The sequence below is a fragment of the Hippopotamus amphibius genome, chromosome X, assembly GCF_030028045.1.
Source record: "Hippopotamus amphibius kiboko isolate mHipAmp2 chromosome X, mHipAmp2.hap2, whole genome shotgun sequence".
In the NCBI taxonomy this organism is placed as follows: domain Eukaryota; kingdom Metazoa; phylum Chordata; class Mammalia; order Artiodactyla; family Hippopotamidae; genus Hippopotamus; species Hippopotamus amphibius.
The window spans coordinates 51,575,495-51,593,615 of record NC_080203.1 but is presented as its reverse complement, the minus strand read 5'-3'; the positions used below and the strand labels follow the sequence as shown (position 1 = coordinate 51,593,615).

Genomic DNA, 18,121 nt, shown 5'->3' with positions numbered 1-18,121 from the left:
TCTAATTCTAAACTCAGAGAATTTTATTTTGTGTTTCTTTAAACAAGGGGTATTGAACAACACAGTAGAGTGAGTCTTTGATAGTTTTCCATAAAGTACAGAAGGTTTCTGTGGACTGTCCATTTCCTCCATGGGGCCTTGAGTTTAAAAAAAAAAAAAAAATCAAAGTCATGATATTTCTACAAAGACCCAGAGTAATAGTACTGGTATACAGCTTCCCCATAATCTAAGCTGCTACCAAGGTGTACTTGAGAAATGTCCCTGAGGCTCTCCCTCTGGAATATCTATCATCTCCGCTGGACTTTTGATAGGAGCTGGATAGCTGAGAATTCACAATTAAGATGCCAGCTAGCCCCTGGAATGCAGGTATTCTGTGTAGTCGATTGAAAGATGATCCCTGTGCACTAGATAACAGTGTTTACTCTATGACCCCAGCTGTTCGATTGGTGTTAGATAACGGACAGCTAATTTGGGGAGATTACCCACCTGGGCAGCAAAGCTATAGGTGTAAGGCCTCTCACATCAGGCAGTTTAAACATGAAAATCTTCTGTGGAGCTGGAATCTAGGAAGGGAGAACATAGAAGGAAGTATAACATTGTAGTGTACTTTGAAAAACTAAATCAGCTTCAAGTGAGGTAGCTAGCTTAGTAGTCTGCCATATGAATATGAATCTCAAACCTTCATATGCTCAGAATCAACCCACCCCTATTTGTTAGGTCTGATCTGCAGCACTCAGCATTACTGAAAATACGCAGATTGGGTCTCATTCTGTCTATTTTGGAGGATGCTGCCTGAGTACTGAGTATTGCTCTAGGTTTTTATAAGGCAAGATACCAGTTTCCAAGAGAGTTTCCTGGATATCGTTTCTTAAATTGGTGCATTCAACATTCATTCATCAAAAGGTATTGAAGTAAGTGCTAGACTGGAGTGCTAAATGGATTTTAAAAAATTGAGTTATCATAGATTTCCATATGTGAATTACCATTTGTCAAAGAATAAGAATATCTTGAGATGAATCTAGCACTAAGACTACATTAAGCATTTTTCTTTGATATGGAAAATGCTTAAGAATTTTATAGTGTTGTTGAGGTCAGCATTATAAGCATCAATTAAAATGGCAAAATATTTTAATTGTATGTGGTATGGGACATTGCCCAGGGGATATTCTCTGACTGTATGACATATTTTGTACCTTGGAAAAAAACTTTTCTTTCTGTTTATTTCCTCATCATTACTTTCTCCAGGAATAGAATGCAGGGATGTGCTGTGCTGAGTTGTTTTTATGTGAGCTTTTCATGGTTTCTGCTATTATTTCATATTGTTTATAAATTACATTACTGATTTTACATGTTAAAATGATATGTCTTAGTTTGCTGATGGCAATAGTTTGATGCAAGCATTCACCTGCATGGATTTTTCAACTCTTTCAAATGATCTTGGAAAATTAGGGTAATAAAGTTAAGAAGAGACAGCTGTAGAAGAGTTAATTTTGAGGGGCCAGAACAAATTATACTTGCACATCGACTTTTCAAATATGTGGATGGAAATTTCTAAAACATTGATAGGAGGGATGCTTGATAAATATGAATTATCAAATAGTACTGTGGAGATAAAGGCACCATGCTGAACACATACTGTGGAGCTTAGGCAAGCATGATGCTGGACTTAGAGCACTCGTCCATCTATTGAAGGATTTGGCTCTGAACCCTGTGTGTATGATTTGGGGTCATCTTTGACACTGCTTATTCATTACACTTGTCCATTTTCTTATTTGTAGCATCTCTTGCATAGTTTTTACGTTTCCATTGTCAGTACTCTAGTTCAGGCCTCGTGCCATTTGCAGACAGGAATTGATAGAGGAACTGATTGTCCAGCAAAACGACTTCACTGTTCACTGGGTTTGTTAAAAATTCAGTATAGCCAAAGTGAGCAAGGCAAAGCACAGAGGAATAGAGAAGTTAAGGAAGTTAGCAGGAAGTGTAGGAGAGGAAAATGTTTTACTCGACCCTCATAGGGTGCCTGGCTGGGTCTGAAAATTAAACTGACAAAGATTAACAGAAGAAAAGCATATAAATTTCACTGAATTTTTCCATATACATAGGAGCCTTCACAAGAGGATGAAGACCCAAAGAACGTAACAAAGTCAGAAGCTTTTATACCTTTTAGACAGAGAAACAACAAATTTTTGAGAAATTGGCAAGACCAAGGGATTTGGGCTAGGGGTAGTAAATGGTGAAGAAATAACTAGGAAGATAAGGGTTAGTTTAACGAAGTTTATTTTTATAGCCTTCTGCGCCCTCAATTCCCTGTCTTGGATAATAAGAATGCCTTCCCTCCTGTGGTACATAAAGGCAGGATGGGTTCCTTTTTATGTGGGAGATTTATCTCCTCCTTTCAGGGAAGAAGCGGGGTGGATTGGGGAGGAATGAGGTCAGAGTGACCTTCTTGCTTCTGCCCTTTTCTCAGATTCCTTCATCTTAAGATATTCTTAAGATATGGCCAGGGTGCCATATTTTGGTGTGTTGTGTCGTGAACTCCATCAGAAGCAATCTTAAGATGGCTGATCACTTCATTTGTGCTGGGTAAGGAAGCAAGAAAGGCTAACCAAGAACTACTGTTCCCAAATTAAAGTTGAATAGTTACATTTTTTCCAGGTGCTTCCTAATACTTGTATTTTGTGTCAGGCCAAATATCAACTAACAATTGCTACATTTTTTGAAGTGAATGTTTACAGATCTTCACTGGTGTGTCTACAATCTATAATAATGAATTGCAATATGACAGGGCTCTGCATCTGTGCTGAGCAAGTAACTGTTTTATTTATTGGCATATGGGAAACAGAAGGAAAGTATATTTTTGAACATCTCCTATGTTTTTATTATCTAAAGTCTCCCTTGCTTCTTGGTAGAATCCATAATAAATTAAAAAAAAAAACCCTCACGGGTGTTACTTTTACATCTAAATATACACCTTGATGATATTTGAAGACATTTTAACTTTCATCCAATATTCCTTCATGAAAGGAAAATAATGAAAAAACTTGTAACCACTAATTGGTGATATATTTGTTAATTGTTGATAATATAGTTGAATGGGAGTTATGTAAGGATTGATTGATTCCAATAGTGGTTTTGCCATTAACAAGCTCTGTGATCTAAGATTAGTCAATAAAATTCTTTATTTTCTTCATCTGTAAAATGAAGGAGCCAATATGGAGTAACTTAGTTTAATTTCACAACCAGTAAAGCTACTCTTATTAGTGCATGTTCTTTCATAGAGGTTTGTTTATAAATGAAGATAAAGCCATGTTGTTAATTTAAGTTGTGTTTGTTTTGGTTTTTAACCGATCCAATTGAAAAGAAAGTCCTTGCATTTTTGAAGGAGGTCAAAGTTACTTCAGCAATTAAAGCATTATGCTTTCTTTAAAAAGCATTGGTATGTTTTGAAAGACTTATCAAATATGTAACTTTTAGGAGTAGCTATGTTTCTAGATTTTTTTGAAAGTGAGTGCAAGCCAGGTTGAATATAGTGGAAGGCTAATATTTCTTTTTTAAGGACTTTATACTGCATTGTAATCCTATAAAGGTGTTATCTGTATGTCATATACAGTTTATTATTATTGTTTTGTTGTCATTGCTTTAGATGATTTATATCACTGTTCAAGAGAAGAATAATGAGCTTTTTTGGTTTAATTTATGTTAGATAAGCCTTAACAATTCTCATGGTGTTTAATATGGGTTAAGATTTTGACTGTTCATTGTTCAGTGAGTATGTTTTGAAAAAATTTATTAAAGTTGGATGTATTAAGATATTTAACTATATTTAAGAGTGCATGTATGTGCATGCAGATACACATATAATTTCCATAGTATCTTTCTCAGTTTTAGGGGAAGGGAGTTTTAAAATACTAAATAAACTAAAAAAGACCAGATATTTACCATTACAGATCACATTATGAGACAATAAAACATTTGAACTTGCTGAGATTTTTTGACATCCACTGTGAGGACTCAAAGAAATGGTTCTTTGTGGTTTGGTTGCAGTTATCCTGTGCTAAAAATATTTGGGAACATTAAATTTCTTTGATCTTTTCTACATAGTTGTCACACTCTATAATGACTCTTTAATTATATGTTTTTGGAACTGCACCTGGTAGGTGAGAAGGACTGTTGCATTTCTGTTGTTCAGTCATCAAATAGCAATTAACTTTCAACTCTCCTTACCCCTGTTATCATTGACCTTCTTTGCTGCCCATCAGAACCAGTCAGTATAACATGCAAGTTGGTGTAGGAAAAAAGGAAGTGCATGCTGGTATATGCTAATTGCCTCTCTGTTTTCTTCCTTGCATTCAAAGAACTTCTTACCTTATACAGAACAGATAAACTTGATGTCATCTCTATTTCATTTCCAGGGCTTATAGATTAGGAATGTGATTTCCTGGAGTAAGTTCATTTTAACAAAATTCCACTACTAAAAGAAATTAGACGTCCTGTGGAGTGTGTGATAGAATTTTAACGGTATTACTTAGCTTAGGAAGATAAACCAATACATTTTTCTTGTGGAAGTTAACATTTTATTATAAGTTTGACTGGTTATATCACTAAGAAGATGACTTTAGTTATGTGTCCTAGCATAATTATATTCACAATTTCAAACATATGAAGAATATCTAAAACATGACTAGCTTTTGCTTGAACATTTGGAATGCTCTTTCTCCCTGCTTCCCCTCTATTTACTATAGACTAAAGATTCTATTTTTAATTTCATTCACATTTTTGGTACATTGTGTTTTCATCATTACTGTGGGCTAAGACCATCTCTTATATTTTGCTAACAGTGTTTTTTAAAGGAGGGTGGGGAGGAAAATATTCTTTGTTTGGTAGCCTGTTGTGCATTTTAACAGATTTGTACTTAAGCCATTATGACTATCTCCAAAGTATTGATAAATTTGAGGGCTTAAGAAATTGATTTTAATAAATAAGGACCTTTTTTTCCTTTGAGGGAGAAGTTTACTTAAACTTTTGCCCTCAGGAGATTTTTACATGTAACTTAGGTATTTACAGTGTGTAAATATGTAGGAGAAATTTCTTTTTATTTAATAAGAGCAACTAGAAAGAGCATACATTTCCTCCTTTGTGAGGAACTCTTAAAAAAATGAGTGAGTAGCATGAAATAGAGCAGGATTTTTCTGATTGAGACCTGATGGGGAGAATAAAGGCAGCCAGGTAAAACCCTCTTAAGCAAAAAACAGAGGATATAGGGGAAGATGGAGTGTCTTATTTGGTATTTTCTAAGGAAATTGTAATCTGTCTCAATATTGACGTCAAAACCACTGAGAAGCAGAGCTATAAAATTGACATATTCAACCTTTTTATGAATGAGGTGAAATAAGTGGTCAGTGAATGTCATGCTTCAAAGGGATATGCACAAATGTCTGGAAATAGCAGTATTACAAATAATAGATATTCTAAATTGGTCAGAACTAGTTCATGCACTAATCTACCATGATGAGTAGTTTTGAAGGACACTGAAATACCCAAGGGTATTGTATTTACTTTCATGTAGACAAACCTGAGTGGATATATGTATTTATTTGTTTAAGACCAAGGCAGTCGTAGCATATACAAATCCATGTTTTTGTTGTTAACATTTTACTTTTTCATGGATGTATGTTATTGATAGTGGAATTATCTATGAAGTTGATTTGGCTGAACAAATTATCCTTTAAAAAGGCTGAAAATAGTAAGTTTTCCTTGGCTGCTGTTTGGAGATGTTGATCCGTGGACTAAAAGTGTGATACACTGGGTTGTACGTTGGTTTTAATCACTCAGGACCCTTTTTCTTTCCATAAGGACCTATAACTAAGGTTTGGTTTTAATTTCACTCAAAAACATTACATTGGCAACATTGGTATTAAAATGAGTTGTTTCCCTCCTGTTAAAATATGTAAATATCATTTGCAGTCATCTTTAATGTCTCCTCAACCCTTTGAATTAGTTGTTTCGTGTCTCATAATTTTACCAACTTTCTCAATTCCCCTAAGAAACTCTGAACTATCATTCATTTTATTTGATGTTCCAGCGATTTGGGTTGTAGTATGAGATTACACATGGGAATAGAACACCATTAGAGAGAAATAGAATCCTTTGTACAGAACACATAACCTTCTATACTAGCCTTTAGCACTCACAAACAGTGATAAAGGGATGACATGACTAATATTGGACTTCTGCACATGAGACCAATTGCCTTTACTGCTTATGGGACTCAGGATAGAACTTTCTAATTTTAGCTTTAAGCTTTTTGAAAGAAAGACGTGAATCTGGACAGTCTAATCATAAATGTGCGTGCAGTCGCTACTTCCTGTTATGTCTGCACTGCATATGGTATACTGAACTCATCCGTCCAGTAAATCTCATTTTAAGTTATATTTACATAAACGGTAATTAAATAATTCAGAGTCTGAAATTCCATGTTATGGATAAAAGGTTGAAGTTTTTGGAAACTGTGAAGAATTTTCCGTTACATGTATGTGTGAGGGAGCAGAATATCATTTCTTCGTAAAATAGGCACATTTATAGAGTTGTGCTCACTTTCTTTTGCCCTGGAGAGCCAGAGAGGGGAGAATCTTGCTTTCTCATGGACTTAGGGTTCAGTGAATCCTCTGACACTTTCATTAAATGTAAGATTTTCTTTCCTTTGATCATGCCAGTCAGTGTAAGTGGGCCCTTTAAAAATACTGACCTCAGAAGTTCTGAAAGCCTGGGATAGATTTCTGTTTTAAAACCTCAGTGTATTTTGATATCTTTCTGTCAGATTATGCATGAACTATAAACAGACCTCTCTCTCTCCACATCCCCCTTTCCCCCACATCGTAATTTCTTTTTTTTTTCTGAGATCTTTATTGGAGTATAATGTTGTAATTTCTATATCTATTTCAATGTGAATTGGCGAGCATTAATATAGTAATGAATATACACAAAGTTGAATAATAGCAACAAGTTAAAGAAAGCACATGATGTGATATGAGTACCAGGTATTTAAATTATGAAATCTTAAAACAATTAATAGAAGTCTAGTGTCTATTTAGATTCTTCTGCATATTTCATATAATTAAAACACTTCTCAGTAAATGAATGAATGAAATATTGTGTTAATAGTTTTGAAAAGGAGTCTTTAATTTATGCCTAAAATTCATACTGTATTTTAGATAAGAAGATATAAAGGGCATTCTTGAATTTTGATTTTTAACATTTTCAGAAAGATTTTAATATAAGCGTCACTGTGCATGATTTCATTTACTAGTCACAAAGGCCTTATGGGGTATAGGTACTTTTCTCATCCCTATTTTGAAGATGAGAAAACAAGCTTAGAGGTTTTAAGTAACTGATCAAAAATAACACAGCTAGACTATGACAGAGATGGGATTAGAACCTAGATCTGTCTTTTTCTAAAGCTTATGCACTTAACCATGCCACTCTATGATCTCACAGAGATAGATATTTCATTGATGGATGGAGGGTTATTTTCCTGACCTTTGAGTAAACTTGGGAAAAGAGCTCTAATTTTTAACTTCTTGAGCAATATAAGGATGTTGGACTGCCTTATAGATACAGCCACACCTTTTATGCTGAAGGTCAGAAAATACTGTCTCATTGAGAGTCAGTCCTCTTCTTCCGTAGAAAGTCTTCCTGGCTTCTTTTTCAGTGTTCAGATCTAATCTTGGACTCTTGCTCACTCGTATGTTAACTGTCGTCACTGATCTTTCTATTGTTTTTGTCTGGGTGGCTCATTTGTTCCACCTGGTGCCCTGTTTAGTCATGGTTACAAATATCACCATGGATGTGTAGCATGTCAAGACAACTCTTTAATAACGTAGGTAACTTGATAACATAAAATCACCAATATGTTAATACCAAGAAATGAGATTATGGGCTATAGCCTATCTTTAAAAAAAAAAAAAGTGTAAGCTACATCTGGTTCTGTTCTTTGCAATAAGCTGCCTTAACTGAATTTGATTGGAAGTTTTAGTTGGAGTCTCTAGATATCTTTCTTTAACAGTATTTGGTTCATTTCTTATGAAGCTTAGGACTTTGAAAGACAAGAAAAACGTGGGTTGAAAAGTACCTATCACACCTAAATTAAGTAAGCTGTTAAATAATACAAAACATATAATTCTGTGTCTAGACATAGATATGTAGGTTTAAGCCCAATGCAGTTCTGGAACAACCACGAATTCTTCTTTAATGAGTTATTGCTAGTGCCATTAGCCAAATGTTATAGAAAACCATGTTCTGGTCCTGTTAGTAATTTCTAATAGTATGATTGAAATAAATATGGGCTTTGGAATCAGACCTGGGTGTGTGGATGTGAGTCCTAGAACTGTTACTTGTTGAATGATGTTTTGCAAGTTACTTAACAAGTTTGCTTCTCAGTTTCTTTATATGAAAACAGTTTTGGGAATGGCTAAAGGGAAAAAGATTGACAGTATGAAGTGTTTGAAGGATTTGGAGCAATTAGAACTGCTACACTTTGCTGAAGGAATGCCAAATGGAATAGCCACTTTGGAAAGCAGTTTTAAAAAATTTAAGCATACACTTATCATAAGACCCAGCAATTCTACCCCTAGTTATTTTCTTTTCCCGAGAGAAATGAAAATATGTGCTTACACAAATACTTACATGTGAATGTTTATAGTAGCTCTATTCATAATCATAAAAACCTGGAGACAACACGGATATTCATCAACTGAAAAATGGATAAACAAATTGTGGTATATCCATATAATAAAAAAGGAATGGACTACTGATACATGCAATGACATAGTTGACTATCATAATATTTATGCTAAATGGGAGAAACCAGACACTAAAAGCTCTACACAATATGATTCCATTTCTAATGACATTCTGGAAAAAGCAAAATTATAGGGACACAAACCAGATAAATGGTTGCTGGGCGACTGGGAGTAAGGAAAAGGGATTGACTACAAAGGGGAATGAGGGAATAATTTGGTGTGGTGGAAATGTTCTATATCTTGTTTGTGTTAGGGGTTGCCTGACTAGATTTTGAGCAAATCATGAATTTTACTGTATGTAAATCATATCCCAATAAAAAGAAAGGGAAAAAACCTTGTGTTACAGAGTGGTTATGGAAATTATAAGAGAGCGTCCTCCGCCCTCATTTTTTCTCCTGATTGACTCTTCGTTATCCTCTGTTGCTTCTGTATCTCTCATAAATTTTGGGTCCATAATAAATTGCAATTTCTTATTTCAAGGCTGAGATACTGTGGAAAATTGATGTCTTTATCTTTTTTTGCAATCTGAGTCAGATTTTAAATCAAGTCATCAACTGTATTTTTATATTTCTAGATATTCCAATTAGTAGTGAATAACTCAGAGCTGGAATTTGCATACTCTGTAAAATATGCCAATTATACTTTCTTTGACTGGATTCCTTATCTCTGTTCTGTGGCAGTGGGAGTGTACAGTATGATTGGGAGGGTACTTAGAGCAACCTTGAATTTTGAGCCTGAGTCCTGCTTGAGAAAGGCTTCCTTCACTTCTCAGCAAACCATTGTTGTGTGCCAGAGGTTCTCAGACTTGAGTGAACATCAGAATCACCTGGAGGAGTTGTTAAAACACATTTCTGGGCTCCGCCCACAGAGTTACTGAGTCAGTAGGTCTGGGGTGGGATCTAAGAATCTGTATTTCTAACAAATTCCCAGATGTTGCTGATGTTCCTGGTTTGGGGCACACACCTTGAGAACCACCGATTTATACTTACTCTGGTGTTGCAGTATCAAAATTCCTGCCTACATACAGTAGCCAACATTTTGTTTTTAAACTGCTTCATCATTTCATGGCCACTTTTGTATGATGTAAAGCCTAATATTATATATATTTAAGCTCTGTATATAAATATATATATATATTTAGGTATATATATATAGAGAGAGAGACAAACATTAAATGTTTGGCTAGAGGCTACAAAGTATTTGATGCTTAAAGAGAGAGAAATGGTGCTGGCAAGAGTCAAAGGGAAAAAAGGTATGTCTAGCTGTACCCCTTCCAGTTCACCTCTTGAGTATCATCCTTTTATATCATAATTATTTTATCCCCCTAGCTACAGGCTCCTTTTGGACTCCCATTCTCTGTACTTTAAAAGCTCTGAGCACTCTTCCCAGGCCTCCTCTGCCCATTGTCCTAACATATTCTCAGTTGAGACTTTTCACTGCCTACTTTGTAATAAATAGGCCCTGCCTCCTCACACTGAAGTTTCACGATAGTATCCAATTTTTTTTTTTCACACCAATAGTAATTTTCACTGAATGAAACCAAAGGACCATCAACTGCACAATTTGAAACATTCTGGGATGGTGTGGGTGACTGATTTCAGGTGAAGGAACAGAAATCATGTTCTTATATCAAATGTTTCCCTAGACCAAGAAAGAAATAACCCTAATAATTTTAATAGCACTAGATATAAAAAGAAGCGAGTAAAATTTAGAATCTTTGAAGAATTTGTGAGGGTTAAATTTAAGGAAATCATAGATGATTTCATCTTTCCAAATGCCAAAGCAGATGCTGAGGGCTGTATATAAAAATTTGTTCAGAATTCCTATTATTTTAAGGTTGCTGTAGGGTATTTTCTACGGTTATGATATCCGCTGGATTTCTCTCTGTGATAGATTAAATACAGTATTTTATGCTTAGAGAGCTGATGTCCTTTTCTCCTTCTACCACCACCCCACTGATTATCAAGAGTCTTTAGAGAAAATAGCTCATTGTGCTGGTTGATTACATGCCTCAATTGAATAGTAGCTTGCTGCCAATTATCATTAGAATGCCATATTGATTTTTTCTCATTTCCACTGTGGAAATTAAAGCAGAATTTGTTTAAAATGAGTTTCCATATATATTGTGGATGTGATTGGTTCTGAATATTTGAGCTATTTTTAAAGTATATGTTCTTCAATGATCTGTTATTTTCTACTGATAGTCTCTTAGAAATTTAGGTCTCTTTGTCGATAAGCTTACCTTAGGTAGATATGAAATGTGATTTAAAAACTGGAATTGAAGTATAGTCATCCATCTTGATGTATATTAATTTACATTTGTAAAATTCTTGGGCAATATGATTCTGCTGATTCTCTTAACCACAGAGGTCAGTAAATTTAATTAAATTTTAATTAGCAAATATTTAGTGCTGACTATATGTAATCCACTCTGCGAGGCATTATGGGAGACCGAAAGATGAATGAGATCATGTAACAGTCTTTAGAGAATTTATAATCCGGAAAGGTGGGTAAGACACTTGTAGTACGAATCATAATGTCAAGTAGTAAGAGATACAGAAACATGGACGTTCAAAGGGAAAATAATGCATTTGGATGGAGGACTTGCAGGAAAAAAAACATTAATGGAGGAATTGACAGTCAAGCGGAGCCTTGATGGGTTTAGAGAGATGGAGTTGGAGTCACCTTCTGGGAAGAAAATGAAAAATGAGGTCAAGCAGGGAAATGCAGGGAAGACTCTAGGAAAGAGAATATGTCTGATTTTTATTGGAACGTGGTCTAAAGCATGAGGCTGGAATAGGTTGAGGCTTGATCAGAATAAGGACTTGAAATGTGTTAGATAGTCCAGAGAAAATTTTTGGACAGAAGACTGTGGTTAACTGCACTCTAATCTGGCATTTTATAAAATGAATAAAAGAAAAGAATGATGCTGTAGAGACCCTGGTTGGTAGGCTTCTGGCATAGTAAAGGAAAGGTAACTAGGGCTAAACTAGAATGGTAGACAATGAAAGGGAGTCAGTCTAGAAGTAGAGTAGTCAAGACTGCATGACAGTAAGTCACATCAAGCTCTCCGTGATCCTTCTTCAAGTCTTTTGTCACACATGGGACTTCATCTCCTGCCATTCTTCCAGGCCTGCTTGTGTAGCTGTGAACACACAGGTCTCCTCACAGTTCCTGGAACATTCCAAGCACACTAGCTGCTACCTCAGCACCCTATTTGCCCTTATTTCCTCTATTGGGAAAGTCCTTATTTCCTTCAAGGTTCTGCTCAAATATCACCTTATCGAAGAATCTTTCTCAGACTACACATTAAAAAATAACATCCTTACTCTCCTTACTTCATTTACCAAGGTTTATTTCCCTTCATAGTACCAAGGCACTGACATTTTATTATATAATTATTTATTTATCCTTTGTCTCCCTTTATCCAGTTGGTAAGCTACACGAGGGTAGGGGCTTAGTTTGTTGCCCGTTATATCTCTGTCACCTAGAACATGCCTGGTAGTTAGTGGGAACTCAGTAAATATTTGTTGAATGAATGAACAGAATAAATGCAAAGGTGAAAGAGATGGGAGATCAAGAAATTATGCCTGTATTTCAAGTCTGAAGGATTCAAAGGATAGTGGTATTATTAACAGAATATGGAAGAGTGGAAGAAGAGTTGACTTGGGGAACAGGGACGTAGGAGAAGATAAATTTGGCCTTGCAAATTCAGGCTTAAGTATTTGATGCTGGTGAAACAACCAAGGCAGTGCTGTGGAATAGGCCACCTAAAATATGGAAGTCTGGGACTTCCCTGGTGGTGTAGTGGTTAAGAATCCGCCTGCCAATGCAGGGGACACGGGTTCGATCCCTGCTCCAGGAAGATCCCACATGCCACGGAGCAGCTAAGCCCGTGTGCCACAACTGTTGAGCCTGTGCTCTAGAACCTGCTAGCCACAACTGCTGAGCCCATGTGCCACAACTACTGAGGCCCGTGCACCTAGAGCCCCTGCTCTGCAACAAGAGAAGCCACTGTAGTGAGGACCCCACGCATCACAATGAAGAGTAGGCCCTGCTCGCCTCAACTAGAGAAAGCCCGTATGCAGCAACGAAGACCCAGTGCAGCCAATAAATAAATAAATAAGATACATTAAAAAAAATATGGAAGTCTGGAAGTCTGGGATTGAGGTAAAGACCTCTGAGTCATTCTTATAGAGTTGATACTGGAAGCAATGGGAGTAGAAAAAAGAAGGACAAGCAATATAAAGATGGGATTAGCAGATTTTAAAATCAAAATTTGATTTGGGATATTTATGTTTTAATTATATAAACTTATTTATACATTTTTTCTTGTTTAACAGCTGGGTTAACAACTTTGGCCATGAAGGTCTTGGACTCTTGTTGGATGTGCTGGAAAAGCTTCTGGACAAGAAACAGTAAGAATAAACATGAAAAAAAAAATCACCTCAGGGGAAATCTTTAAGCACAACATAATATGTTTTTTCCTTTTATTCAGGCAAGAGAATATTGACAAGAAGAATCAGTATAAACTTATTCAGTGCCTCAAAGCATTTATGAACAATAAGGTAAGTAGTATTTATTTCTGCCTCTGTCACGAAAGGTGAGAACTTGCTCAACAGATACTATGAAACAGGCAAAATAGTGGATGCTACTCAGTTTTCAAATGTCTTTATAATGCAAATTATGAGTTTCATTTAAATATTATTTAAAATATACTTTGCTTCACAAAATATTTTTTGGCAGGTTTTTGCAATCATGTAACCATGCAAGTCTAGTTTCTAAATGATGATGATACTTTTCTTTTTTCATGGTAGTAGGAAAATTTAAATGTGAAAGGTTGAGTACCATTTCCTTACAGAGAGTTTTTACTCCAACTTTGTAAAGGACAATTCAAAGCTATGGTTTGATTTTTTTTTTTTTTGCTAAGAACATTGTAAGGTTAAGAGTTTTCTTTCCTTTTATGTTCAGTTAATGTCAGTGAGTTAACATACATGAAAGACATTTCTGGCAGATAGCAGGGTTTTTTTGTGTATGTGTGATACCAGTTGCATTATGAGGGACTCTAGGAATTCCAGACAAGGATTTTTCTTTTAAAAGTAGTCTTCACTCAGGTTATGAAGTTAAAGTCATTTTTTCTATAAACGGAGTTTTTACTCTCTTATGCATGATTTGCACTGTGTTCTTATAGGTAAAATACCATTGGCTAATTCATTGACTAAATAATTGAAGATGTGGCACATATATACAATGGAATATTACTGAGCCATTAAAAGGAGTGAAATTGAGTTATTTGTAGTGAGGTGGATGGAGCTAGAGTCTGTCATATAGAGCGAAGTAAGCCAGAAAGAGAAAAACAAATACCGTATGCTAATGCATATATATGGAATCCCTTTAGATGGTGTTTTAATAATCTTAAAATATTGAATAAAAATAACTAATGATAACAGTAAAAAAACTTTCCAGAAGTGAAATATAGCTATTAATAGCCAATGCAGTGAGATTATATATAAGTATGTGTATGTTATATACACGTGTGTCAGCAAAGAATTTTTTGGCATGTGGAACAGATGGGTGCTTCTCAATTGACATGAGTCTCCTGTTTAGAATATACTAATTGTGCTGTTCTTGGAAGTTTCTTCTGGAAGGATTTCCATCAGGACTAGTGCAGAATTTCTCAACTTCTGAGCTCTTAGTCTTTGGTGACAAAGCTATGCAGAATCTAATACCTAACAAGAAAGCAGTTAATGAACAAGAAAGCAGTTAATGAACATTGTTTCTCCACAGCCCAAGATAGATCTCTTTTTTCGATTGAGGGAAACAAAAAAATAATGGAAAGACAACACAGTACTAGAACTCAGGAAATATAGCCCATGCTTTGCCACTAAATTGTGTGGCCTTTAGAAAATCATTTGACCTCTCTGCTAATCAGTCCCCTCACCTGTAAAATTAGGACTCTGATCTAAATTCTTACTACTGAGTTGAGTAGTCAACTTTTACAGCTTTCCAGGATATAACTGTAATCAGTATAGGTACTAGAGAAAGTCATATTAGTGACATTTCCTGTAGAGCCTTTTCGCATGAGATAGAAGTTGATGTCAGTATGTAATTATTTATTACTTAAGAGTTTCGCAGTTTTGAAGAACATGATTTTTCTTTATTGGAGGCTAGTTGATTTACAGTGTTGTGTTAGTTTCAGGTGTACAGCAAAGTGATTCAGTTATACATATACATATATTCATTCTTTTTTATTTATTTTACATATATTCATTCTTTTTATTTATTAATTTTAATTTTATATTGGGGCATAGTTGATTTTACAGTGTGTTAATTTCAGGTGTGATTCAGTTTTACATATACATGTATCTATTCTTTTCTAGATTCTTTTCTCATATAGGTTATCACAGAATACAGAGTAGCAGTCCTTGTGCTATACAATAGGTCCTTGTTGGTTATCTATCTTATATATAATAGTAGTGTGTGTGTTCATCCCAAATTTCTAATGTATCCCTCCCCTCCCACATTTCCCCTTTGGTAACCATAAGCTTATTTTTGACATCTGTGAGTCTGTTTCTGTTTTGTAAATAAATTCATTTCTTTTTTAAGAATTAGATTCCACATATGAATGATATACGATATTTGTCTTTCTCTGTCTGACTTACTTCACATAGTATTATAATCTCTAGGTCCATCTATGTTGCTGCACATGGCATTATTTCATTTTTTTTATGGCTGAGTAATATTCCATTGTATATATGTACCACATCTTCTTTATCTGTTCCACTGTCGATGGACATTTAGGTTGCTTCCATGTCTTGGCTATGGTAAATAGTGCTGCCACAAACATTGGGGTGCATGTATCCTTTTGGGTTACCGTTTTCTGTGGATATACGCCCAGGAGTGGGATTGCCAGGTCAAATGGTAACTCTATTTTTAGTTCTTTAAGGAACCTCCGTACTGTTCTCCACGGTGGTTGTACCAATTTACACTCCCAGTAACAGTGTAGAACATGATAGTTTGACTTAGATTATTTTAAACTAAGGTTAAGCTTTAGTTTGAACATGTTAATGTCTTGCACATAGGTGCTAGGAACATGAATAAATGGTAGGTCTTTTAAATTATAGGTGTGTGAAACAATAGGCATGAAGTACACATTCAAAATAAAAAATATACAGTGATGTATCCATTTCATATTGGAATGAATTGTCATAATCAAAGAATGAAACTTTATCTAAAATGACTTATACATCAAATATGCTGGCCCCAAGGAGTTGTGATTACCTACTTCGAAAACTCTTTTTGCTTATACATTGCATGTATAGGATCATAGAAATCATAGGATCATAGAAAGCAACTCATTGTCCCTTAACTTGCATTGCTGTAATATTGCTCTGATGTTTAGATTGATGGCTTTCCATCATTTCTCATATCTTCATTTTTATTTTGAGTATGTCCTTACATATTAAAGACTACTTTTAAATAATAAAATGGAAATTTGAAAAGTTAAATGATTTCACTCTCAGTCTAACTGATTTTTAAAGTTGTTTTAAGTTTGGTAATTGTATGGTAATCATCTATCTTTCAGTTTTACACATCACTTATTTTCCTTACTATTTATTATCATAATGACACCTTTATACATACGTATTCCTTCTGTTTTCTTTGCTTCCTTTTTAATCTCATCTCTTCCATTTCCTTTTTTTGTCTTGTCTTTGTATGTTACCTTATTTATTATGACCTCTAGTAAAGTCAAATTTAAGAGCTTTAGCTATGTATATTTTTAGTCTTGAAGTCTCTTAGATGATATCTTAGGAACTATGAAAATATTAAAATGTGTGGTGCTTAACTAAAGGTTAACTTGAAATGGCAATTTTGCTCCAATGAAATGTCAGATTTCACTGTTAAACTATAAAAAGAAGCAAACGTATTTCATAAAAAAATCTGAGAAATACTTTGTGGGACAAAGACCAAAGAAAACATTACCTTCTTCATGTAGTGAAAACCTGAGTTTTGGGCTTTCTTCAACATTTCTTTGCCTATTCATTCTGAGGACGCACACTTGCATGCATATATTCAAGCCTAGGAAATAAATGAAAAGGGTGTCTGTCTTCTCAGCCTAGTTGATTGTGACACTTCCTAAAAGCCAGGCTCCATTCCTTTGGGTTCATAGCTTTTGTCATGCAAGGCAACTGCTTGAAAGAGGGAGGCTAAAAGAGAGAAGGTATGGGAAAACCCATATGGAGGTTTACTGCTTCTTTAACTGGCATGTATTATACAAAGGAGCTTTTCAACATATCAGCCTTTTTGTGCAACTTAATTTTCCATAGAAACATATTAGAGAATTTAACCATGAGTTCCAGACTTCTCCAGGGGAACCCACTGACATAAGTAGAACTGCTTCAGAAAATCCTATCGGCATGTGCTTTACATGTTCTTCTTTGTTGAGGAAATACTGATTGTTCCCATATTTCTTCCAAAGTTTCGTGGAATTTTTATGCAGGGTAATGGAGATCATATCTGATCAAAGGACCAAAACTCCAAGATGCAGTCGTTTCAAATAAAAAACAAACAACATTCAAATATGAATGTTGAAGAACATTCATATCCATAAGTAGAACCTCATAGGATTTTAGAAAATCATTGTAAAGTTGCTTTTTAAAACTAAAAATGTGTTCCGAAAACATTTTGAGTGAAAGTTTGTTTTTTTGGTTTTATTTTTCTCAGTTTGGATTGCAAAGGATTCTAGGAGATGAAAGAAGCCTTTTACTATTGGCAAGGGCAATTGACCCCAAACAACCTAACATGATGACTGAAATAGTAAAAATACTTTCTGCTATTTGTATTGTTGGAGAAGAGAACATGTACGTATTGCTCTATTATTATATTAACTGCATAGAAAATGACACTTGAGAAATTAACAAGTCCTACTTTTGTGCTGTTTCTTTTGATAACTTGCGTGAAAATAGTATTAAATTTTAGAAAAAATATTGGTATTTTTACCTTATCTATTTAGATATTAGCTTTTGTTTTTTTTTGATTCTTTGAAAAGTAAGTTTAAAAAGATAGAATCCTAATGGGAAGTTCTTCAAAGTTCGATATTCAAAGTGAGTGAATAGAATTTTGTCTACTTGAAGGTAAAGCAATTATTAGAAAAGTGAGAAAAGATCAGTTAGGGCGTAATTTTGGCTAAACGCACACACAGGCACACACACATACACACTGTATGCAATATACACCCTCACACATGCACATCACAAAATTTGACTTTTTTAACTGAATTAACTAGATGCTTTTATTTTGTACTGTTATTTTACAGTAGTGTT

General features: G+C 34.9%; 1 protein-coding gene across 4 annotated transcripts in view; it reads left to right on the top strand.

Moving 5' to 3' along the window:
- Positions 1-18,121, top strand: part of DIAPH2 (diaphanous related formin 2) — an 824,692-nt gene that overhangs the window by 211,346 nt on the left and 595,225 nt on the right. For all 4 annotated transcript variants that reach the window (XM_057717321.1, XM_057717320.1, XM_057717322.1 and 1 more), the window contains 3 exons: positions 13,142-13,216; positions 13,297-13,366; positions 17,523-17,659. In XM_057717321.1, the coding sequence (XP_057573304.1) occupies positions 13,142-13,216; positions 13,297-13,366; positions 17,523-17,659 (282 nt within the window). The remainder of the gene's footprint in view (positions 1-13,141; positions 13,217-13,296; positions 13,367-17,522; positions 17,660-18,121) is intronic.